We start from the raw sequence: 24,763 nt of genomic DNA on the forward strand, positions 1-24,763 counted from the left end.
TCCATGTGCCAGAGGTGGCGGGTTCAAACCCAGCCCCTGCCAGAAACTGCAAAAAAAAATTTTTTTTGGCTGGGCGTGGTAGCTCACACCTGTAATCCTAGCACTCTGGGAGGCTGAAGTAGATGGATTGCCTGAAGTCACAGGTTCAAGACCAGCCTGAGCCAGAGTAAGACCTCATCTCTGAAAAAATCACTGGGCGTTGTGGCAGGGGCCTCTGTAGTCCCAGCTACTTGGGAGGCTGAGGCAAGAGAATCGAGTGAGCCCTAGAGTTTGAGGCTGCTGTGCACTATGATGCCATGGCACTCTACCGAGGACAACAAAGTGAGACTCTGTCCCCCCCAAAAAAAAAAGAAAAGAAAAAAATTTTTTCCAAATAAGTTAATAAATAGCTACTTCCCAGAATCCCTTAAGCTCTCCCCATATCCCCAGCCCTTCCCAGGGGGCCCCCACCTCCCCATTATCCAGGAATAAAAAGGTTAAAAAAAAAAAGTCTAGCATACCAGGAAGCCTGGGTGTTCATTCCGATTGCCCTGGTGCCAGGTTCCAGCAGTTGTTACATATGGTTAATATAATACAATATGTCTGTCATCCTTGCTTAATACCGTAGATTGTAAATCCCTGGTTCCCTTGTCTGGTTAAAGCTCCTTGAGGGTAGGGGGCTACCTCCCTCACCAGCAAAGTACCTGGTACCATTAAGTATAAATGGTGTTTTCTGAAAGAATCATGAGCGAGTGGACAAATCATCCTGAATCTGGACTCTGGAATTTTCTAGACCTGCATTGCTGCATTGGAAACCTTGCCCTTTGCCCAGGTTTTATTGCTCTCGAGATCTCCACCCTGTCGCAGCTACTGCCACCTGCCAGTCTGGCTCCAGTCTGGCCAGCTCCACCCTCCTCTCCTACAAAACTAGGAAAGACCAAGATATGGACACAGAAGCAGGTGAGCACCCATGTGTACACACACACACTTGCAGGGGTGGGCAGTCCATCAGTGTTCACTGCCTGGTAAAGTGACTAACATCCTGGTTACTGGAGACTTCCCCAGTTTTTTGTTTTTTTTTTTGTAGAGACAGAGTCTCACTTTACTGCCCTCAGTAGAGTGCCGTGGCATCACACGGCTCACAGCAACCTCCAGCTCCTGGGCTTAAGCGATTCTCTTGCCTCAGCCTCCCGAGCAGCTGGGACTACAGGCGCCCGCCACAACGCCCAGCTATTTTTTTGTTGTTGCAGTTTGGCCGGGGCTGGGTTTGAACCCACCACCCTCGGCATATGGGGCCGGCACCCTACTCACTGAGCCATAGGCGCCGCCCAGTTTTTTTTTTTTTTTTTTGGCCAGGGCTGGGTCTGAACTCGCCACCTCCGGCATATGGGACTGGCGTCCTACTCCTTGAGCCACAGGCGCCGCCTGAGACTTCCCCGGTTTTAGCACTGAATGTCCTACATCCCAGGGACCATTGGTCTTACATACGTGGGGATGGTTTGTTACACTAGTACTGGGGTGGCTAGGTCATTCTTTGCGCACAGTAGAGGGAATGGTGGCCTTCAGAATGGATTTCTGCACTGCACAGTGTCTGGCCCATGGTCATAGCTCTGCTACTTACTGGCCATTAAAAATCATGTCACCTCTGGTTTCCTCAAGTGAGAATAAGACAGTGTCTTCCACATACAGATGTATGATTTAGTGTAAGTAAAGGCATCTGAACACACATAGTGCCTGGATATACAAATGAGAACCATTGTTGTTATTACAACATAAGTATGGAAGAAAAATTTCTACATTATTCAGTTTGTGAAACAAAAACTAGTGGGAGATATAGGGCTAAAAAGTCAACTCTCTACTAAGTCTGCACTTAGCAAGACTCTTCTTCCCAGGCTGGGCATGGTGGCTCATACCTGTAATCCTAGCACTCTAGAAGGCCAAGGCAGGTGGATTGCCTGAGCTCACAAGTTCAAGACCAGCCTCAGTTAGAGCAAGACCTCACTTCTAAAAATAGCCGGGCATTATGGCAGGCCCCTATAGTTCCAGCTACTTGGGAGGCTGACGCAAGAAAATTGCTTAAGCCCAAGAGTTAGAGGTTGCTGTGAGCTATGAAGTCATAGCACTCTACTAAGGGTGACATAATAAGACTGTCTCAAAAAAAACCCCAAGGGCAGCGCCTGTGGCTCAAGGAGTAGGGTGCCAGCTCCATATACTGGGAGGTTCAAATCAATCGGCCCTGGCCAAAAACTGCAAAAGAAAAACAAACAAACAAACAAAAAAACCCCAAAACAAAGGCTTACAAGTAGCAGGATTCAGACCCAGGCAGCCAGGCACCAAAGTCTGGGCTGGGAACCCTTTTTGCCAGATTGTTCTTGGAGCCAGAGCACCAGCCTCTAGCCTGCCTCTGCCAGACACTAGCCATTCATTTCTCCAAATCTCAGTTGCCTGCTCCAGAAAATGGGGATAATTCCTTCCATTGTATAGGCAGCCTGGAGGACCAAATGGCATGACCCAGAACTTGCCTCTCTGGTTCCAGCCCTGGGGACTTTTCCCTTGTCACCCTTTGCTGCCCTGGAAGCTCTGGCCTGGCTGAACAACAGGTCATCCTCTGTTCTGGCTCGTTCTCTTGGCTGTCCTGGAACCTGGAATTTCACATCCATGGAACAGACCATTGCTTGCTAAATTAAGCAATGTTTGCTGCTCAGTTCAATGGCACCTGGAAACAAAACCTTGCCCTGATCTCAGCAGTAGAGCATGGAGATTAAGTGGCTTTAGAGGTCAGTGGCCCAAGGTTCCAATTCCAGCTCTGTCGATTTCACTGTGCTTGATGGTTAATTTTAGGTGGCAGCTTGACTGTATTAAGGGATACCCAGATAGCTGGTAAAGCATCATTTATGGGTATGTCTGTGAGGGTGTTTTCCATTAAGATCAGTGGATCGATGGTTGGCGCCTGTGGCTCAAAGGAGTACGGCGCTGGCCCCATACGCTGTGGGTGGCAGGTTCAAACCCAGCCCCAGCCAAAAACTGCAAAAAAAAAAAAAGATCAGTAGATGGAGTGAGGCAAATGTATCCTCACCCAATGTGGGTGGGCACCATCCAATTGCCTAAGGCCCCATAGGACAAAAAGGCAGAGGGGAGGGTGGCACCTGTGGCTCACCAGCCCCATATACAGAGGGTGGCGGGTTTGGAACTGGACCTGGCCAGCTAAAACAGCAATGACAACTGCAAAAAAAAAAAAAAAAAAGGCAGAAGGGAAAGGTGGATTTGCTTGCTCTCTCTTCTGGAACGGGGACATCCTTCTCCTGCCTTTGGCCATCATAACTCCAGGGTCTCTAGCCTTCTGACTCTGGGATTTGCACCAGTGGCTTCCAGCTTCTCAGACCTTCAGGCTTGAGCCAAGAAACTTGGACTGAGCCACACTATTATCTTCTCTGCTTCTCCAGAGAGCAGTTGACCTATCTTGGGACTTCTCGGCTACCATAATCTCAGGAGCCAATTCCCCCAAGAAATCCCTTCTTTTTTCCCTCTCTGTATATACAGTTCAGTTCTCTGGAGAACCCTAACTCATACACTGTGTAACCTTGAGCAAATATCTTTTTTTTTTTTTTTTGAGACAGACTCTCACTTTATTGCCCTTGGTAGAGTGCTGTGGCATCATTGCTCACAGCAACCTCCAACTCTTGGGCTTAAGCAATTCTCTTGCTCAGCCTCCCCAGTAGCTGGGGCTACAGGTGCCCTCCACAACGCCCAGCTATTTTTTGTTGCAGTTTGGCCGGGGCCGGGTTTGAACCTGCCACCCTCAGTATTTGGGGCCAACGCCCTATCCACTGAGCCATAGGCACCTTGAGCAAATATCCTTTTTTTTGGGCCGGGGCTAGGTTTAAACCTGCCACCTCTGGCATATGGGGCCAACGCCCTACTCCTTTGAGCTACAGGTGCCACCCTTGAGCAAATATCTTTACTGCTCTGTGAGCCTCTGCTTTCAACTGTGAAGAATGGATGGGTTTTTTTTTTTTTTTTGGAGACAGAGTCTCACTATGTCACCCTCAGTAGAGTGCGATGGTGTCACAGCTCACAGCAACTTCAAACTCTTGGGCTTAAGCAATTCTCTTGCCTCAGCCTCCCAAGTAGGTGGGACTACAGGCACCCGCCACAATGCCCGGCTATTTTTTTGTTGCAGTTGTCATTGTCGTTTAGCTGGCCCAGGCTGGGTTCAAACCCTGCAGCCTGGGTGTATTTGGCTGGCACCATAACCACTGTGCTACAGGTGCCAAGCCAAGAATGGATTTTTTTTATTTATTTATTTTTATTTTTATTTTTTTTATTGTTAAATCATAGCTGTGTACATTTGTGCAATCAAGGGGTACAATGTACTGGTTTCATATACAATCTGAAATATTCTCATCAAACTGTTCAACGTAGCCTTCATGGCATTTTCTTGGTTATTGTATGTAGACATTTGTATTCTGCATTTAGTAGGTTTCGCCTGTACCTATTCTAAGATGCACCATAGGTGCGGACCCACCCATTACCCTCCCTCCACCCTGACTTCCCCCCTCCTTTCCCCTCCCTTGGGCCTTTCAAGAATGGATGTTTTAATAGCAAAGGGCTATATGAGGACTAAGGTCTGGTGAGATAATGCACACAAATCATGGTGAGTTCCCGTGCATAGTACCTATCACTTCTATCACAAACTACACTGTGATTACTGGCATCTAACACAATGCCTGATACATATTTAGCATTCAATAAATAATAAATAAATGGGTGAATAGTTACTTGTCTGCATCTCTCACTATCTTATGAGCTTAAGGGCAGGGACCATATTTTGTTTATTTCTGTGCCTCCAGTGTTGAGCAGAATGCCTTACACATGGGATGCTTAATACAAGCTTGTTGTTTGTCCTAATGAAATAATGGGTCTGAATAGTCCTCAGCATGGTGCTGAAACCACAGGGCAAAGGGCTGATGGAGAATGTGATAATGGAGGGATCTGCTGACACCAACTGAATGCTGGCATCTTAAAAGTGAGTCAACTAAACAATATCTTCCTTCCTGATCTGATGGTTTGAGAAGTACCCAGCACCGCTTATCAACTATGTGCGCCTTAAAAAATTGAATCTGGGCAGCGCCCGTAGCACAGTGGGTAGGGTGCCAGCTACATACACTGGGGCTGGCAGGTTCTACCTTGGCCCTGGACAGCTAAAACAACAATGACAACTGCAATGACAAATGCAACAAAAAAATAGCCGGGCATTGGGTAGTGCCTGTGGCTCAGAGAGTAAGGCATTGGCCCCATATACCAAGGGTGGCCCTGGCCAAACTGCAACAAAAAATAGCCAGGCGTTGTGGCGGGTGCCTGTAATCCCAGCTACTCAGGAGGCTGAGGCAAGAGAATCACCTATGCCCAGGAGTTGGAGGTTGCTGTGAGCAGTGATACCACACCACTCTACCGAGGGTGACAAAGTGAGACTCTGTCTCTTTAAAAAAAAAAAAAGATACATTAATTGCGCTGATGGTTTCACAGTACATGTAAATGCCAAAACTCCTCGGTTTATATACTTTAAAAATTTGTAGTTTGGGCGGCGCCTGTGGCTCAGTGAGTAGGGCGCCGGCCCCATATGCCGAGGGTAGCAGGTTCAAACCCAGCCCCGGCCAAACTGCAACAAAAAAATAGCCGGGCGTTGTGGCGGGTGCCTGTAGTCCCAGCTACTTGGGAGGCTGAGGCAAGAGAATCGCTTAAGCCCAGGAGTTAGAGGTTGCTGTGAGCCGTGTGACGCCACGGCATTCTACCCGAGGGCGGTACAGTGAGACTCTGTCTCTACAAAAAAAAAAAAAAAAAAAAAAAATTTGTAGTTAATGATACCTCAAAAAATCAGAACAAAGAGGGATGAAGAAATTGATAAAGAGACTAAAGACATATGACAGACAAATGCAAAGTCTGGCTCTTGCTGATTCAAATTTATTTATTTATTTTTGAGACAGAGTCTCACTCTGTAGCTGTAGGTAGAATACTGTGGCATCACAGATCACAGCAACCTCAGACTGTTGGGCTTAAACAATTTTCTTTTTTTTTTTTTTTATAGAGACAGAGTCTCACTGTACCGCCCTCGGGTAGAGTGCCGTGGCGTCACACAGCTCACAGCAACCTCCAACTCCTGGGCTTAGGCGATTCTCCTGCCTCAGCCTCCCGAGTAGCTGGGACTACAGGCGCCCGCCACAACGCCAGGCTATTTTTTTTTGCTGTTGCAGTTTGGCCGGGGCTGGGTTTGAACCCGCCACCCTCGGCATATGAGGCCGGCGCCCTACTCACTGAGCCACAGGCGCTGCCAAGGGCTTAAGCAATTTTCTTGCCTCAGCCTCCTGAGTAGCTGGGACTACAGGCGCCCAACACAACATCCCACTATTTTTTAAAGACAAGGTCTAGTTCCAGCTCTGGCTGATCTGGAACTCCTGAGCTCAGGCAATCCACTCACCTCAGCCTCCCAGAGTGCTAGGATTACAGGTGTGAGCCCACCACACCAGGCCCCAGAGTAATTTTTTTCTTTTTTTTTTTAGAGACAGAGTTTGACTTTATTGCCCTCGCTAAAGTGCTGTGGCACCACAGCTCAGCAACCCCCAACTCCTGGGCTCAAGCGATTCTCTTGCCTCAGCCTCCCGAGTAGCTGGGACTACAGGCACCCGCCACAATGCCCAGCTATTTTTTGGCTGCAGTTCAGCTGGGGCCGGGTTTGAACCCGCCACCCTCGGTATATGGGGCCGGCGCCTTACGGACTGAGCCACAGGCACTGCCCTGGCAGCCTGATCTGGTTGAGGTCCTAGCAATTTCAAGGTCCCAGGGGATTCCTCCCCAGGGGGCTGGGTGTTGGGTTCTTCTCAGCAGGGTCCAGGGTAGTGGCACCACTCCCGGTCTGAGCACCCTTGCCTGGAGATGAAAGGGACAACCTTTAGCCTCCTAGCAGACCAGTCAGCAGGACACCCAGGAAATGAAAGTGCGTGGAGACACACCCTGCAATGAGGAAGCTTCAGAGTTTGTGATTCCATTGATGAGGCTTTGCACCAGGTACCAGGTCTTTTCCCTACCTATAGTAATCTCAAGGGCCCTGGCAAGGCCTTCTGGCCAGAGTTTCTATTCCTTCTTGGTGCCTAAAATTCCACTTTTTTTTTTCTTTTTTTTTGAGACTATCAGTGTGTCACCCTCAGTAGAGCGCTGTTCCATCACAGCTCACAGCAACCTCAAACTCTTTGGGCATAAGCAATTCTCTTGCCTCAGCCTCCCGAGTAGCTGGGACTACAGGTGCCAGCCACAACTCCTGGATATTTTTTGGTTGTAGTTGTCATTGTTGTTTGGCAGGCCTGGGCTGGGTTCGAACCCGCCAGCTCTGGTGTATGTGGCTGGCACCCTTGTCGCTGAGCCTGAAATTCCACTTTTACCACTGGACTGGTCCTCAGAGAGATCTCAACTCCTGGATTTTGATTTTTCTTCACCCTCTTGGAAAAGCTAAGGAAAGCAATGGGCCTTAATCACCTGCATCAACAGATTTGTGCGCACTCTGAGAGTCCGAGGCGAGTGAATAGCCCTGACTGCACGAGTTGGAGACCAGCCTGAACAAGGGTGAGACCATCCCCATCTCTACTTAAAAGAAAACAAAAACTACAAAAGCAAAACAAGCAAACAAACAAAAAAAAAACCCAGCCGGGCATTGTGGTGGGTGTCTGTAGTCCCAGCTACTCAGGAGGCAGAGGCAAGAGGATCTCTTCAGCCCAAGAGTTGGAGGTTGCTGTGAGCTCTAAGGGCAGCACTCTACCTAGGGTAACAGAGACTCTGTCTCACAAAAAAAGCAAACACAGGGCGGCGCCTGTGGCTCAGTCGGTGGGGCGCCGGCCCCATATACCGAGGGTGGTGGGTTCAAACCTGGCCCCGGCCAAACTGCAACCAAAAAATAGCCGGGCGTTGTGGCAGGCGCCTGTAGTCCCAGCTACTCGGGAGGCTGAGGCAAGAGAATCGCTTAAGCCCAGGAGTTGGAGGTTGCTGTGAGCTGTGTGAGGCCACGGCACTCTACTGAGGACCATAAAGTGAGACTCTGTCTCTAGAAAAAAAAAAAGCAAACACAGAGGATGGTACCTGTGGCTCAGTCGGTAAGGCGCCGGCCCCATATACCGAGAGTGGCGGGTTCAAACCCGGCCCCGGCTGAACTGCAACAAAAAAATAGCCAGGCGTTGTGGCAGGTGCCTGTAGTCCCAGCTACTTGGGAGGCTGAGGCAAGAGAATTGCTTAAGCCCAGGAGTTGGAGGTTGCTGTGAGCTGTGTGATGCCACAGCACTCTACCGAGGGCCATAAAGTGAAACTCTGTCTCTACAAAAAAAAAAAAAAAGAAACTGAAAAAAAAGCAAACACAGAAAGAAGCAATGCCAGTGCTCTTAAGCCCTCTTTAAAATGCAAATGACCCTGGGAGGGTGGAAAAACTAGTCCACCAGAGTGAAAGAGGTTTTTTTTTTTTTTTGAGACAGAGTCTCAAACTGTGGCCCTGGGTAGAGTGCTATGGTGTCACAGCTCACAGCAACCCAAACTTGGGCTTAAGCGATTCTATTGCCTCAGCCTACCAAGTAGCTGTGACTACCTGCGCCTGCCATAGGCCCAGCTATTTTTAGTAGAAACAGGAGTCTCCCCTTTGCTCAGGTTGGTCTTGAACTCTGTTTTTTGTTGTTGTTTTTTTTGTAGAGACAGAGTTTCACTTTATTTCCCTCGGTAGAGTGCCGTGGCATCACACAGCTCACAGCAACCTCCAACTCCTGGGGCTTAGGCGATTGTCCTGCCTCAGCCTCCGGAGCAGCTGGGACTACAGGCGCCGGCCACAACGCCCGGCTATTTTTTTGTTGTTGTTGCAGTTTGGCCGGGGCTGGGTTTGAACCCGCCACCCTCGGCATATGGGGCCGGCGCCCTACCGACTGAGCCACAGGCGCCGCCCCCTGGTCTTGAACTCTGTGAGCTCAAGCAATCCGCCCTCTTTAGCCTCCCAAAGTGCTAGGATTAAGGGCGTGAGTGACTGCACCCAGCATAGAACCTTGTAAATTAAGTGCTGTGAGGATCCCCATTTTACTGATGAGGAAACTGAAAATAACTAGTTGCAGAGATGGAATTCAATGCTCTGTTAGCCTGAGATCCAAGGCCATGAGCAGCTTAACTCAACATCAACAGCACAGGTCTCTCACACTGGCTCACTTAATCCTCACAAGAACGCATCCCTGTTTGATAGAAGAGGAAACTGAGGCCATTCACTGAGGTACCCACAGTCACATGGGCCCTGGCCTCCCAGTGGAACTTGTGTCCCCTCACCCAGGACAGCTGAGCAATGGGGTAAGGCAGTATCATCCCTTCTTGGCCCTCCCTGGAGCTTGGAGAAGGACTTGCCAAGAAGTCTGGAGAGCCCATCAGCCCTGACCTGACTCTGCTGCCCCTAATTGTTTTCTAAAATCCTTTTTATTGAATTATGAGAGTGTAATGGAAGAGCGGATGGAAGTCGCTGCAGAGTTACAAGGCCAGGGCTTGCTGGGCAGAAGCGATGGTACAGAATATGTATTTTTGCTTCTTCTTGATGTACTTAAAAAAAAAAGAAAAACTTACATAGCTGGGAGGAAAAAAATAAACGGACAATTCTACCCCATGGGGGAAACGCCCCTTTCTGTATTTCCATTATCTTGTTTAATGCACAGTATGGAGGGAGCCTTGGGGGAAAGGAGATACCAGAGCCTTGTCCCTCTGAGCCTCCTGGTGGTTTAAGAGACTGAGGGAGCCAAGATGCAGAAATCCAAAAAGCCTGGGTGTGTGCTTGGAAACCCATTAAAACTGAGGGGACAGGTCAGAAGGGGGCTGGGCTAACTGGAAACAGTGCCTTGGTTTGAGACAGTATCTCTCCTCTGCGGTTGAGAATGTACCCTCAGTGGGCTCAGATTCCCCTTTAGCTCTTGGTAAAATATTCCAAACATGACCTTCCCTGCATAAGGAAGGGAAATGGGAGGTGGCCCTTTCAGAAGAACAACCTCCATTCCAAATATTTATTGGGCAGTTGCCATTGCATGCCAAAAATTCTGCTTAGCAATTGTTTTGCATTAGCTCCTGTCAACTCATTTATATAAAGGAGAACATTGACTTGCCCAAGGTCACATAGTTAGTGAGTGGCTGACTCCCCCGTTTTGTTTTGTATTTCTGACCATGCTTGGAGGTTGATGGGAAAGGTGTCCTTGTCAGAGTATCCAAACCACCCAAATGAGGTTGGCCATAGGCAGACAGGAAGTTGTTTCACCTAACATTTGCCTCTCCATTCTGTTGGTATTTTTTTTGTTTGTTTGTTTGTTTGTTTTGAGACAGAGCCTCATGCTGTCACCCTGATAGAGTGCCATGGCATCGCAACTCATAGCAACCTCCAACTCCTGGGCTCAAGTGATTCTCTGCCTCTGCCTCCCAAGTAGCTGGGACTACAGGCGCTGGCTATTTTTTTTTGGTTGCAGCCGTCATTGTTGTTTGGCGGGCCCAGGCTGGATCGAACCCACCAGCTCAGGTGTATGTGGCTGGTGCCTTAGCCGCTTGAGCCACAGGTGACAAGCCTCTGTTGGTATTTATTTATGTATTTATTTTGAGATAGTCTCACTTTGTGACCCTTGATAGAGTGCCGTGGTGTCATAGCTCACAGTCTCTTGGGATTAAGTGATTCTCTTGACTCAGCCTCCCAACTAGCTGGGACTATAGGCGCCCACCACAACACCCAGGTTTTTTAGAGACAGGGTCTCAATTTTGCTAAGGCTTGTCTCAAATCGAACCTGTGAGCTCAGGCAATCCACCTCCCTCAGCCTCCCAGAATGCTAGGATTATGGATGTGAGCCACCATGCCGTGCCGTTTTTTTTTTTTTTTCCTAATGGGGGAAAGCAGGCATGGGGGGCCACTTGCCAAGGACCCTTGTTCCATTTTTCTTTTCTTTTGCATTTACAAAAAAAATTAGGGTCTCACTCTGTTGCCCAGGCTGGAGTACAATGGCCTGATTATAACTCTCTGTAGACTTGAACTCCAAGGCTCAAGTGATACTCCTGCCTCAGCCTCCCAAGTAGTTGGGTCTTCTCTTCTCTTCTCTTTCTTTTCTTCCTCCCTCCCTCCCTTCCTTCATTTCTTTCTTTTTTTAGATAGTCTTATTTTCTTGCCCTCGGTAGAGTGTCATGGTATCACAGCTCATACCTCAAACTCTTGGGCTAAAGCCATTCTCTTGCCTCAGTCTCCCAAGTAGCTGGGACTATAGGTGCCTGCCACAATGTCCAGATAGTTTTAGAGATGGAGTCTTGCAAAAAAAAAAGAAAGAGATGGAGTCTTGCTCTTGCTCTGGCTGGTCTGGTCTTGAACCTGTGCACTCAGGCAATCCACCTGCATTGACTTCCCAGTAGGTATTCTGTTTTCTTTTCTTTCTTTTTTTTTTTGGTAGAGACAGAATCTCACTTTATGGCCCTCAGTAGAGTGCCGTGGCCTCACACAGCTCACAGCAACCTCCAACTCCTGGGCTTAAGGCGATTCTCTTGCCTCAGCCTCCCAAGTAGCTGGGACTACAGGCACCCGCCACAACGCCCGGCTATTTTTTTTTTTTTTTTTAATTTTTTTATTAAATCATAACTGTATACAATGATATGATTATGGGGCATCATACACTCACTTCATAAACCATTTGACACTTTTTTATCACAGTGGTTAACATAGCCTTTCCGGCCGGGCTATTTTTTGGTTGCAGTTTGGCCGGGGCTGGGTTTGAACCCGCCACCCTCGGTATATGGGGCCGGCGCCTTACCAACTGAGCCATAGGCGCCGCCCAGGTATTCTGTTTTCAATCCTAAAATTATTTTGCTGAGGACAGAATTCTCTAGAGACGGTGGTGGTGGCTGTGATGTGACTGTGACATTAAGATCCCTAATCTGGGATTCAAGACATCTTGGGTTGCGTCTGTAGTCCCAGCTACTTGGGAGGCTGAGGCAAGAGAATCGCTTAAGCCCAGGAGTTGGAGGTTGCTGTGAGCTGTGTGATGCCATGGCACTCTACTGAGGGCCATAAAGTGAGACTCTGTCTCTAAAAAAAAAAAAAAGAGATCTTGGGTGGTCTTGGCTTTGACATTAACTTTCTGTGTAACATTGGACAAGTTATCTGCAAGTAACAGGTTTGGGTGATGCTAAAGGTCTCTTCTAGGTCAACATTAAAAAACAGATTGAAGGGTGGCGCCTGTAGCTCAGTGGGTAGGGTTCCGGCCCTATATACCAAGGGTGATGGTTTCAAACCTGGCCCCGGCCAGCTAAAACAACGGTGGCAATTGCAACAAAAATAGCCAGGCATTGTGGCAGGCACCTGTAGTCCCAGTAACTCGGGAAGCTGAGGCAAGAGAATCGCCGTAGCCCAAAAGCTGGAGGTTGCTGTGAGCTGTGACGCCATGGCACTCTACTGAGGGCAACAAAGTGAGACTCCGTCTCAAAAAAAAAAGATCGAAGGCAGGGTGTGGTGGCTAATGCCTATAATCCTAGCACTCTGGAAGGCTAAGGCAGATGGATTGCTTGAACTCAGAAGTTGGAGACGAGCCTGAGCAAGACTGAGACCCCATCTTTAAAAAAAGCCAGGGGGTGGCGCCTGTGGCTCAGCGGGTAGGGCGCCGGTCCCATATGCTGGAGGTGGCGGGTTCAAACCCAGCCCCGGCCAAAAAAAAAAAAAAACCCACAAAAAAAAAAAAAAAAAAGAAAAAGAAAAAAAGCCAGGCATCGTGGCGTGTGCCTGTAGTCCCAGCTGCTCTGGAGGCTGAGGCAAGAGAATCGCTTAAGCCCAGGAATTTGAGTTTGCTGTGAGCTATGAGGCTACAGCACTCTACCCAGAGGGATAGCTTGAGACTCTGTCTGGAAATAATAAATAAATAATAAATAAATAAATAAATAAATAAAAATAGAAAAACTAGCTGAGTGTTGTGGTGGGCGCCTGCAGTCCCAGCTACCTGGGAGACTGAGGCAAGAGAATCATTTAGCCCAAGAGTTTTAGGTTGCTGTGAGCTATGATGCCACCGGACTCTAGCAAGGGCTACAGAGTGAGACTGTGTCTCCAAAAAAAAAGAGAGAGAGTGAGATAAATTGCAGTAAATGAAAGACTGCCTGGTGCCCCAGAGATGAAGTTAATTGTTAGAAGAAAGGGGCTAGAATTGGAGTGAGATGCGTTTTAATCCTCTTATTGGTCTCAACTTCGTTATGCCTCAACCACTTTATGCCTTGGTTGGTCTGTCTATCTGATGGGAATCACAACACAGCTCTTGGGTTGCTTTGAGATGAGCGTAAATGAGATGGCCAATATCAAGTTCTTAGCATAGAGCCTGATACAGCAATCTGCAATGCCCACACTTATTGTTAGTTTTATTACCCCATCACATCTGTACAGAGCCTTTTTTTTTTTTTTTTTTGAGACAATCTTACTTTGTCACTCCTGGTAGAGTGCTGTGACATCATAGCTCACAGCAACCTGGAACTCTTGGGCTCAAGCAATTTCTTGCCTCAGCCTCACAAGTAGCTGGAACTATAGACACCCATCAAAATACTGGGCTATTTTTAGAGATGAGGATCTTGTTGTTGCTCAGGCTGGTCTCGAACTCGCAAGCTCAATCTGTCCACCTCAGCCTCCCAAAGTGCTGGGATTATAGACTTTAGTCACCTACCCCAGCTGGTACAGAGCCTTTATAACTCAAGAAACAGTAGCCTTTCTGTATAAGAGTGAGACCCTGTCTCCACGATAAATGGAAAAATTAGCACAGGATAGTGGTGCAAACCTGTAGTTTCAGCTACTCAGGAGGTTGAGGCAGGAGGATCACTTAGGCTCAGGAGTTTGAGGTTGCTGTGAGCTATGATGATGCCACTGCACTACAGCCCGGGTGACAGAGTGAGATCTTGTCTCAAGAAAATAAAAAAATCGTTGGTCTTGGGCGGCGCCTGTGGCTCAACGGGTAGGGCGCCGGTCCCATATGCTGGAGGTGGCGGGTTCAAGCCCAGCCCCGGCCAAAAAAAAAAAAAAAAAAAAAAAAATCGTTGGTCTTATTAATTGTGCAGAAGCCTCAGAGCAATAGTTATAAAGAGGCATTTGTGATCATTATTCCTATTTGGATGGTTGAAAAGTTGAGGCTTGGAGAGGTGGTCCTGACCCAAGGGATCCATTTGCTAATTCACTAACCCATGGATCCCTAAAGCTATAAAGACTTTTTTAGGGCAGCACCTGTGGCTCAGTGAGTAGGATGCCGGCCCCATATACCGAGGGTGGTGGGTTGGAACTCGGCCCCGGCCAAAGTGCAACAAAAAAATAGCCAGGCGTTGTGGCGGGCACCTGTAGTCCCAGCTACTCAGGAGGCTGAGGCAAGAGAATCGCTTAAGCCCAGGAGTTGGAGGTCGCTGTGAGCTGTGATGCCCTGGCACTGTACCGAGGGCAATAAAGTGAGACTCTGTCTCTAAAAAAAAAAAGGACTTTTTTAAAAAGAAGAACTAGGGTGGTGCCTGTATCTCCGTGGGTAGAGCGCCAACCACATACACTGAGGCTGACAGGTTCTAACCAGGCCCAGGCCAGCTAAAACAACAATGACAACTGCAACAATAAAAATAGCCGGGCATTGTGGCGGGTGCCTGTAGTCCCAGCTACTTGGGAGGCTGAGGCAAGAGAATCGCGTAAGCCCAAGAGTTTAAGGTTGCTGTGAGCTGTGACGCTACAGCACTCTACCCAGGGCGACAGCTTGAGACTCTGTCTGCTTGAGACTGTGTCTCAAAAAAATAAATAATTAATTAAAAGAAGAACTAGATAAAGGCTAACTTCCTTTCTGATCCCAGGTTTCAGCGAGCTACCGCCGGGCCTGGGATTCGAACCTAGTGGAATCAGAATCCATTACCCAACCTTGACCCTACCAAAACAGACTAGTGGGTCAATCGGTCGGGTCGCGGCGGGGGGCGGGGCGCCCCTTGCCCTGCGGAGGACGCCGAGGGCCGCGCCGCGCCGCCCATTGGCTGCGGCAAGGCAGGTGCACCCCAGCCAATCAGCGGGGCCGGGGGCGGGGCCTTCGAGGCTCACCTGGCAGCCGGGGCGCAGCAGGCTCAGTGGCGTCGGGAGCCGCAAAGCACCTGTGAGTTCGCGGAAGTCCGCTCCAACTCTAGCCCGGCCCAGCCCGGCTCGACCCGACCGCGCCAGGTCCCTCCTTCGCTCGGCACCTCGGCCCGCCATGGGCCCTCAGTGCCTCAGGTTCTCCGCACTGCTGCTGTTGCTGCAGGTACGTCGGGGCCCCTGACTAGCGCCGGACGCTTTGCGGCCCCACGGTCTGTGCCCCAGTCCCGCTTCCCTTCTTCCAGGAAAGTTTGGGTGCAAGAGGCCGGAACGGCTTGGCAGCCGCGCGGTGATGAGACTTAGAGGGAGTGCGGCGCAAGCGCTGCTTTGTGCCCCCCACCCCCAGCAAATACCGCGGTGGGGGGGCGCCTCGTTGCAGGCTCCGGGAGCTCCGGGTTGGCTGCGGTGTGGGCTCCGGGCGGGGAGTTGGGGGCGCGGAGTAGGGTGGCGGTTGGATCTGGAAAAGGAAGCTTCAGGTGTAGGGGAAAGATCCCTGGGGTAAGGAAAGGGGGTATCAATAGAAAAAGGGCACCTGCTTAAAGCAAGGGTCAGTAAACAGGAATGAGGGGAGTCCGGGATAAGAGAATAAAAAAACGGGGTCAAAGGAGGTCGGAGCGCCGCTCGGTGTGAGGAGGGGGAGCGTGCCTGGTCTAAGGAAGGTGCAGTCTGGAGGAGTAAAGACGTCTCCAACAAAAAGGAGACGGGAAGAAAGGCCCCGCACGGCGGCCCCTGCTCCTGGAGTTCCCAGGGGTCGGCAGCCGGAGGTCTCGGGCTGGGAGAGGATGACGTCGCTACTGCCCGGGGCTGAGTTCTCCCACAATCTGGGCGCCGGGAGCTAGGGAGGGGCGACGCGGTTGGTTTCGGTGTGGGTTGGAGGGACTCCCCCCGCCTCTGCCCCACCTCAGGTCACCCAGGTTTCATACCTCCCTCCCCCCATCCCCTACCTCAGGTCTCATCGCATTTGTGCCAGCAGTCCGAGCCCTGCCATCCCGGATTTGGCGCGGAGAGCTACACTTTCACCGTGCCCCGGCGGCACTTGGAACGAAGGCGTGTCCTCGGCCGAGGTGAGGGCGCACTGCCGCTGTCCCTGGGCGGAGTGGGGTTGGGTTGGGATGGAGTCGAGAAGTCATTCTCCCATGCCGCTGGTTGGAATGAGCGAGTTCCTTCTGTGACTCAAACCACACCCCATTGGAACTGGGGTCTAAACCTTGACCACGACTGAGCACTATACTTGAGAGGGTAACCCTGCCTGGTTAAGTGTGTTATAGAGAGGCAGAGGTGCCAGGCACTTAGTGGAGGCTTTCTGGGGTTCTCACATTGTCCTGACCACCTTAGAGCAGTCTGTCCTTTCAGACTGCAAAAACCTGCTGGGTGGGAAGGTGGGAGCAGGAATGTTCCTGTTTTCCAAATGAGCGAATCGAGGCTCAGAAGGTGATATCCACTCGCCCAGGGTCAGTAGAGAGGAATTTGAACTGGGATCTGGCTTCCAGATCTCTGGGTGACTGAGGAGCCCTCTTTCGGTTTCTAGGGATATGGCTTTTGTTCATAGAGATGAAAACATTTTGATACAGGTACTATTTCCCCTCACCCACCCCCCTACCCCTCAGCATGGTAGCTCTGACTCAGGTTGAAATGCACACAAACACTCAATGTACTTCTAGGCCTTATCACTGTGATAATCTAGAGTTTGTTTTGTTCCGCTTTGCTGTTGCCCTGGGGTAGAAGTGAGAGAAGGGGTTAGTTTCTTTCTGGTTTCACTGATTTCCCAGGTGTTCACTTGGTATCAAACCACATTCTTCTTCCTCATGAATTTAGTTGATTGGGGGAATATCATAACGATAAAATAAGTACTTTTTAAACTGCAACTGTGTTTATTCTTCCACTCTTTGGCCATGTGAAAAATCGGCAGCCATCATGCTGTTGTCTTAGAAAAATTTTTTTGAACTTTGGAATTTATTCAACAGTGGGTGGCTTTTTTTTTTTTTTTTTTTTTTTAAGAGAAACTGCAGTTTGATTGATGAAACATATTTGCTTTTCTGAGGCCGGCCTGTGTGCTGTGGAGCCTTCTATTGGATCAGAAAGGAAGCGTTGTCTGCCCAATACTGCAGGGGCTCGGCCATCACTCAGTCAGTTTCCACTTGATGTTCAGCCCAGCCATCCCAGGCCTGGGATGTTTTGATGCCTCAGTGGACAGTCAGGACTGGCTTCTTAGAGGAGGTAAACTTAATCCAATCTTGGAGAGTGAGAGTTAGAAATGAGAGAGAGAGAGAAAATGGGTGTATATGTGAGTTGTATGAGGTGTCCCAACACAAGTGCTGGTCACTTTATTTTTCTGCACTAAGACATTTGGTAGTGCCAAGGGTGGGTGGATCTGATTTTCATTTACTTCCCTCTAAGCTCTTGTGCCTGACCAGTAATAATGTTATTACATATTAATAATAATCCTGTATCTGGCGGCACCTGTGGCTCAGTGAGTAGGGCGCGGGCCCCATATACCGAGGGTGGCAGGTTCAAACCTGGCCCCAGCCAAACTGCAACAACAAAAAAAGCGCTGTGGGTAGCGCTTGTAATCAAGAGAATCGCCTAAGACCAGGAGTTGGGAGTTTGCTGTGAGACACCACAGCACTCTACCACAGGTGACAAAGTGAGACTCTGTCTGTAAAATAAATCAATAAATCAATAAATCCTGGATAATAATAGTAATTATTAATAGCAGTAATTATTAACTACTAATAATTAATAGTAATTATTAATAATAGTAATTATAGTAAGCAGTGCTTACTATATGTGCTTTTGCCCCAGACTCGGGGGCAAGTACTTCACATATTTTATCTTATTTAGTCTGCACAAGAACTTTAGGAGGGTAGGCACCATTATTTTTTCTATTTTGCAAGTGAGGAAACTGAAGCATAAAGCTTTTCAGGAATCTGCTGCAGATAGTTGGTCTTTTTCTTCTTCTTTCCCCTTTCTTTGTTTTTTTTTTTTTTTTGTAGAGACAGAGCCTCACTTTATGGCCCTCGGTAGAGTGCCGTGGCCTCACACAGCTCACAGCAACCTCCAACTCCTGGGCTTAAGCGATTCTCCTGCCTCAGCCTCCCGAGCAGCTGGGACTACAGGCGCCCGCCTCTTTCCCCTTTCTTTTTCCCCTGTAGACTTGGGGCGGGGGAAATAAAGGTGTTCGGAGAATTAGTGTCCACTGTGAAGTAGACTGAGAACAGAGGTGTTGATAGCCTGGGAGCCCTAAGAGTGGGCTGGTGATGATGGAGATGGGTCAGACCAAGTGGGAGGTGGCTGGTGGGGTTTTTTTGTTTTGTTTTGTTTCGTGAGGGTACTATGTTACCCTTGGTAGAGTGCCGTGGCATCACAACTCACAGTAACCTCAACTCTTGGGCTTAAGCGATTCTCTTGCCTCAGCCTCCCAAGTAGCTGGGACTAAAGGTGCCCGCCACAACGTCCAGCTATTTTTTGTTGCAGTTGTAATTGTTGTTTAGCTGTGGCTGGTGCCTTAACTACTGTGCTATGAGTGGTTTTGGTGGGAGAGGCAGCTTCCAGGCAGATGCCACAAGTTTCTGGTGTGGCTGGTTCCAGTTCCCTTTATGTCCACAGACCCCATCCCTGCTCAACAGATTTCCTGATATTTAACTTTATTTTTGCATTTTTGGACTGTGGGGTCTCCTTGTACCAGTTCAATGTGGAATTGCCCCAGGATGGAGGTACTGCGCTAGTAAAACTACACATTTCTTCCACCTCAGGAACTGGTTTTGTGATTTTTTTTTTTTTATTAAAAGGCAGCTGGGATTTCCAAAGGTGGCCCCAGTCTCTTTGGATACAGGGAAGAGTGTGTGTGTGTGTGTGTGTGTGTGATGTTGGTGCCAAGTTTAGACATTGGCTTAAGAATTTGCTGCATGGGAATTTGAAAATGAGAAAATGAGGAACCTGTCACTTTCTGTCCCCAAGTAGCTATACAGTCACAGGTTTGTTGTTTTTTTTTTTGAAATAGAGCCTCAAGCTGTCGCCCTGAGTAGAGTGCCTTGGCATTACAGCTCACAGCAACCTCCAACTCCTGGACTCAAGTGATTCTCTTGCCTCAGCCTCCCAAGTAGGTGGGACTACAGGCGCCCGCCTGCCACAACGCCCAGCTATTTTTTTGGTTGCAGCTGTCATTGTTGTTTGGCGGGCCCAGGCTGGATTCAAACCCGCCAGCTCAGGCATATGTGGCTGGCGCCTTAGCCGCTTGAGCCACAGGCGCCGAGCCCACAGATAGGGTTTTAATTGAACTCAGGGAGCTTTGGGACAGTTTGTGAGGGTCATTCCTGTGTCCACAATCTCATCTTTATATTTATCCATTGGTTTCTTTCCAGACTTTAGAATGGAGAACATTTAAAAAACCCTCTCTAAACTGGTTCTTTAGGGCGGCGCCTGTGGCTCAGTCGGTGGGGCGCCGGCCCCATATACCGAGGGTGGCGGGTTCAGGCCCGGCCCCGGCCAAACTGCAACCAAAAAAAAAAAATAGCTGGGCGTTGTGGCGGGCGCCTGTAGTCCCAGCTACTCGGGAGGCTGAGGCAAGAGAATCGCCTAAGCCCAGGAGTTGGAGGTTGCTGTGAGCTGTGTGAGGCCACGGCACTCTACCGAGGGCCATAAAGTGAGACTCTGTCTCTACAAAAAAAAAAAAAAAAAAAAAAAAAGAAATAAACTGGTTCTTTAGAGTTGCTAATATTTTCGTTTTTCTTAGCGCAGCTGGTTTGAGAAACCTAGGCTATCAACCTAGGCTATCAGATAGTTTGGCATCTTAGAAGTGTTACCTATTGCCTACAGGGGTAAAAGCTGGCAGGCTTTTATAGTGATGATTTCCTAACTTTGCTTCCTCTACAATCTGGCCGTGGACAAACAGGGCTGCATTTAGGGTTTTGCTTGATAGGTTGACCTAGTTCACAAATATCCCCCCCCCGTGGATTAAATACACCCATTTCCCCTCTTTCCTAAAGGATGTGCTGAAAGGTCGTGAAAACAGTATTCAGGCCCCCTAATTAAACCGGACTTTATTTTTTATTTTTATTTTTTTTGTAGAGACAGAGTCTCACTGTACCGCCCTTGGTAGAGTGCCGTGGCGTCACACGGCTCACAGCAACCTCTAAGTCTTGGGCTTACGCGATTCTCTTGCCTCAGCTTCCCGAGCAGCTGGGACTACAGGCGCCCGCCACAACGCCCGGCTATTTTTTGGTTGCAGTTTGGCCGGGGCTGGGTTTGAACCCGCCACCCTCGGTATATGGGGCCGGCGCCCTACTCACTGAGCCACAGGTGCCGCCCTAAACCGGACTTTAAAAAAGCAAACAGGGAAATGGCTTTGGGATCACCTTACATCATCAGATACCCACTCATCCCTCAAACACCTAAGCAAGTTACTTCCTTCAATTACTCACGTCTGTGACAAGGGTGATGCAGAACTTACTGGGAGAGAGACTAGTGAGCCACCTCCTGCCCTTGCCTTTGTGTCTCAAGAGGAGCAGAGGTAAAAATGTCCTGGGCCCTGCCGGCCATTTAAGGAAGGCTGGCTGCTGCCTGCCCTCTCTGCCAGGTGGTGATGGAAATGCCTGTTTGCTCTCCAGGGCTTTTTATTGGGCGAGCTTTTTCTTCTGAAATGCTCACCTTAGTGTCTATTACACCTTCCCTTCCCAGTGTAGCCTCAGATAAGCCAAACGCTGAAGCAATCAGCTCTCACATCTCCCAGAAGCTGCCAAAATCCTAAAATCCCCGAGAAGCACCTGTCACAATCCACACTCAGCCTTGCTGGGTTTCCACTCCTCCTCCTTACTCAACCCCATCTCCATTGAGGTTAGGAGGCTTTCAAGGAGGGGCATGAGTAGGATAATCCAGTGAGGAAGCATGAGAAAGAGCCCACTTTGAATTTCAGCTACTAGATAATGCGACTTTGGATAAGTCACTTTATTTCTATGAGCCTCAGTTTCCCCATCTGTAAAATGGGAACAGTAATGGTTATAGGTTTGTTATGAGAATTAAATAAACATATTTAGTTCTCTCTTTTTTTTTTGTTAAATAGGAATTTTTTTTTTTTTTTTGCAGTTTTTAGCTGGGGCTGGGTTTGAACCCGCCACCTCTGGCATATGGGGCCAGCGCCCTACTCCTTTGAGCCATAGGTGCCGCCGCATATTTAGTTCTCAAATGTGAGTGCCCAACACTAGGCTAACCCCAGGGTTACAGCAGATACAAAACACGAGTCTGGGACAGGTATGATGGCTCAGGCCTGTAATACGAGCACTCTGGGAGGCTAGGGCAGGAGGATTGCTTGAGCTCAGGAGTTTGAGACCAGCCTCAGCAAGAGTGAGACCCAGTCTCTACTAAAAATGGAAAAAAATTAGCCAGGTCTTGTTGGCGGTGAGGCTGAGGCAGGAGGATCACTTAAATCCAGGAATTGGATGTTGTTGTGAGCAGGGCTGAGCCCAGGGCACTCTAGCCTGGGGCAACAGAATGAGACTTTGTCTCAAAACCAAAAAAAGAACCAAAAAATATAAGAGAATGAATGTAAAGAGAGGAAATAGAAAGAATCATTGAATGGTAGTTAATATTTCTTCAGAATGTAGTAGACTCAAATTTTGAATGAATGACCGAACACATGAATAAATCATCACTTTGACTTATTTTTTTCCTCTCCAATTCTCTATGACCTCCACCAGCCCTTGAGATGGAGTATAAATGGCAGGGAAAAATTCGTTTTGTTAGAACTTTCTAATATGCTCTTGAAGGCACTCAGTAGCACTTTGTCTTAGGGATAGCGTGTCCTGTGTGCTTCCCTCTGAAAGATGTGGAAGGCAGAGTGGGAGACCTCAAACCTGAATCCGGAAATGGGAGGCAGCTAGTCATTTTCCAATTAAAAAGAAATTTGTGGTGCCCTCTCTCTTTGTGACTAATTTCAATTTCCCTTTTCTGTGCCCCAGCTTGTATTTGAGGGAGGGCTTTAGGCCCCCTCCTTTTCTGCACTTTTCTTCTTCCCCTTTCTTCCTCTTACTTGCCTCAATCTCTAATCCTCCACTTCCCCTGAAGGTCTTGGTAGCATCTGCTCCACATTTAGAAGGTTCTTGAGTCAGACTACATAGATTTAAATCCAGGTGGTGTCTCTTGCCAGCCTGGGAATGTTGGCCAAGGACTTTCCTCACTAAGCCTTAGTTTCCCCATCTGTAAAATGGGCATAGTAGTGCTGGGACATCATAGGGTGTTGTGTCCAAGTGCTCAATAAATATTAAATTTCAGAGCCCCTGCAGGATGTGGTGCTGCTTGAGACTCTCCCATATTTCACCTTTGGTTCAAAAGTTCCTCCACGCTCCCTCCTGCCCAGCAAACCAGCCAAACCAGTTTTCCCCATTCTGCCTGCTTCTGTGTTAAGCAAACACTGTCCTGCAAACAGTGACTAGACCCAGGGCCTTTGTTAGAAAAGGAAGTTTTCTTGTTTGCCACTGTGCAGGGTGCTCACAGTGGGCTGAGATGGGTTAGCCATGGCTTAGGAAAGGAGGTTGCTCATGGATGTTGTTTAGAATGGGGATGGGAGGAGGGGGGCAAAGAGCAGCCTGGAGTCAGGGAAACCACGATCACCTTGAACTTGCCAGCTTCTGCTTTTTTTTTTTTTTTTTGAGACAGAGTCTCATTTTGTCACCCTTCAAAGAGTGCTGTAGTATCACAGCTCACAGCAACCTCATACTCTTTGGGCTCAATAGATTCTCTTGCCTCAGCCTCCCAGGTAGCTGGGACTATAGGTGCCCACCACAACGCCCAGCTATTTTTAGAGACAAGGTCTCGCTCTGGCTCAGACTGGTCTTGAACCTGTGAGTTCAGGTAATCCATTTGCCTTGGCCTCTCAGAGTATTAGGATTAAGGTGTGAGCTACCGCACCTGGCCTTCTGCCTGGTTTTTAAAAGTACTTCTCTGGTGGCGCCTGTGGCTCAAGGAGTAGGGCGCCGGTCCCATATGCCGGAGGTGGCGGGTTCAAACCCAGCCCCGGCCAAAAAAAAAAAAAAGTACTTCTCACCTCTGCTCCTTCATGAGAGGGAACCATACTCAACTCTCTTTGGAAGTACTCTAAACTTTTCTCTTTGTTCTTCCTAAATAAAAATTCTCTTTGTTACACTGGAAAAAAAAAAGAAAAGTCCTTCATAGCACACATAATTAAGGATAGTTGTCTGTTCTCCCATTGCCAAAAATGCTCTGTCCTCAGCCCTGGGATGGGGTTCACTCAGGTTGCTAAGCACCAGATCACCTGGGGAGTCTCACACCTGCAGATTTGCCCTCCTGCCAATACATTGATCTATGGTCTCTGAGGGTGGGTGTTTATTTATTTAGAGACAGAGTCTCACTTTGTTGCCCTGGGTAGAGTGCTGTGGTGTCATAGCTCACAGCAACAACCTCAGAATATTGGGCTCTAGCAATTGTCTTACCTCAGCCTCCTGAGTATCTGGGACTACAGGCACCTGCCACAATGCCTGGCTATTTTTAGAGAAGGGGGTGGGAGGATCTTTCTCAGGCTGGTCTTGAACTTGTGAGCTCAGGTGATCCACCCGCCTTGGCCTCCCAGAGTGCTGGGATTACAGGTGTGAGCCACCACACCTGGCTGAAGTTGGCTTTATTTATTTATTTATTTTTTTGAGACAGAGTCTCACTATGTCGCCGTTGGTAGAGTGCCATGGCATTATAGCTCATAGCAATCTCCAACTCTTGGGCTTAAACAATCCTCTTGCCTCAGCCTCCCAAGTAGCTGGGGCTACAGGTGCCCGCCACAATGCCTGGCTATTTTTTGTTGCAGTTGTCATTGTTGTTTAGCTGGCCTGGGCTGGGTTTGAACCCGCCACCCTAGGTGTATATGGCTGGCACCGTAACCACTGTGCTACAGGTGCTGAGCCTGGAGTTGGCATTTAAAAATGCTCTACAGGTATCTGCTGCCACCAATTCACTCCCCTGGATAGTCCCAGGTACTAGATGATATGTAAATACCTGGTACCAGCCAGGATCTGGGAATCGGGTTGAGCCTGAGGCCTGGGGATCGAAGGACATACTTGGTCAGGGAGGAATAAAGCTGGTGGTTCTGCCGTGCCCATGAAAGAGACCTCTGTGAGTGAAAGTGGAGTGGATGGGAGTGGGAATGGGGGTCCCAGAGAAGGAGCCAGTGTCCATAGATATAAGACTCATCCCCTTCCTTCAAAGAAAGTCCAAAAAACCTGAGAGAGACCCCTCAGCGGGTAATTCCAGTCTATCTGAGAATGCCACTGGGGCGGGAAAGTGTTCAGAGGATGCTGGGAGTGGTCAGATTCACCTGCTGGGCAACAGTCAGGCACAGAAAGAGAAAGGGCACTCCAGGAAGAGGAAGTGGGTGCCCAAAAGTTGTGGGCAGGTCACAGAGGCAGAGGCTGGAACTGTGCCTTCCTGGATGCGCAGCGGGGGAGGCAAGGATGGGGAGGAGACTAGAGTGCACAGGAGATGGAGGGTTTTCTCTTTCTATTCCCTTGGTTAAAAATAAGTTTAAATAGATACTTTTATATGTGTGAAAAAAAGTGTACATATCTTTGTGGCAGTGGAAAGTTTCCTTTCCATCCTATCTACTCTTCACCCAGTTCTTCCCCAGGGTCCTAATTAATTCCCAACAGGCAA

General features: G+C 48.8%; 1 protein-coding gene across 1 annotated transcript in view; it reads left to right on the forward strand.

Moving 5' to 3' along the window:
- The first annotated feature begins 908 nt into the window (after positions 1 to 908).
- Positions 909 to 24,763, forward strand: part of LOC128595777 (cadherin-1-like) — a 111,332-nt gene continuing 87,477 nt past the window's right edge. Inside the window, exons 1-3 of the mRNA XM_053604739.1 lie at positions 909 to 939; positions 14,845 to 15,278; positions 16,062 to 16,176. Of these exons, the coding sequence (XP_053460714.1) occupies positions 924 to 939; positions 14,845 to 15,278; positions 16,062 to 16,176 (565 nt within the window). The 5' untranslated portion in view covers positions 909 to 923. The remainder of the gene's footprint in view (positions 940 to 14,844; positions 15,279 to 16,061; positions 16,177 to 24,763) is intronic.

The sequence above is a fragment of the Nycticebus coucang genome, chromosome 2 (assembly GCF_027406575.1).
Source record: "Nycticebus coucang isolate mNycCou1 chromosome 2, mNycCou1.pri, whole genome shotgun sequence".
NCBI lineage: Eukaryota > Metazoa > Chordata > Mammalia > Primates > Lorisidae > Nycticebus > Nycticebus coucang.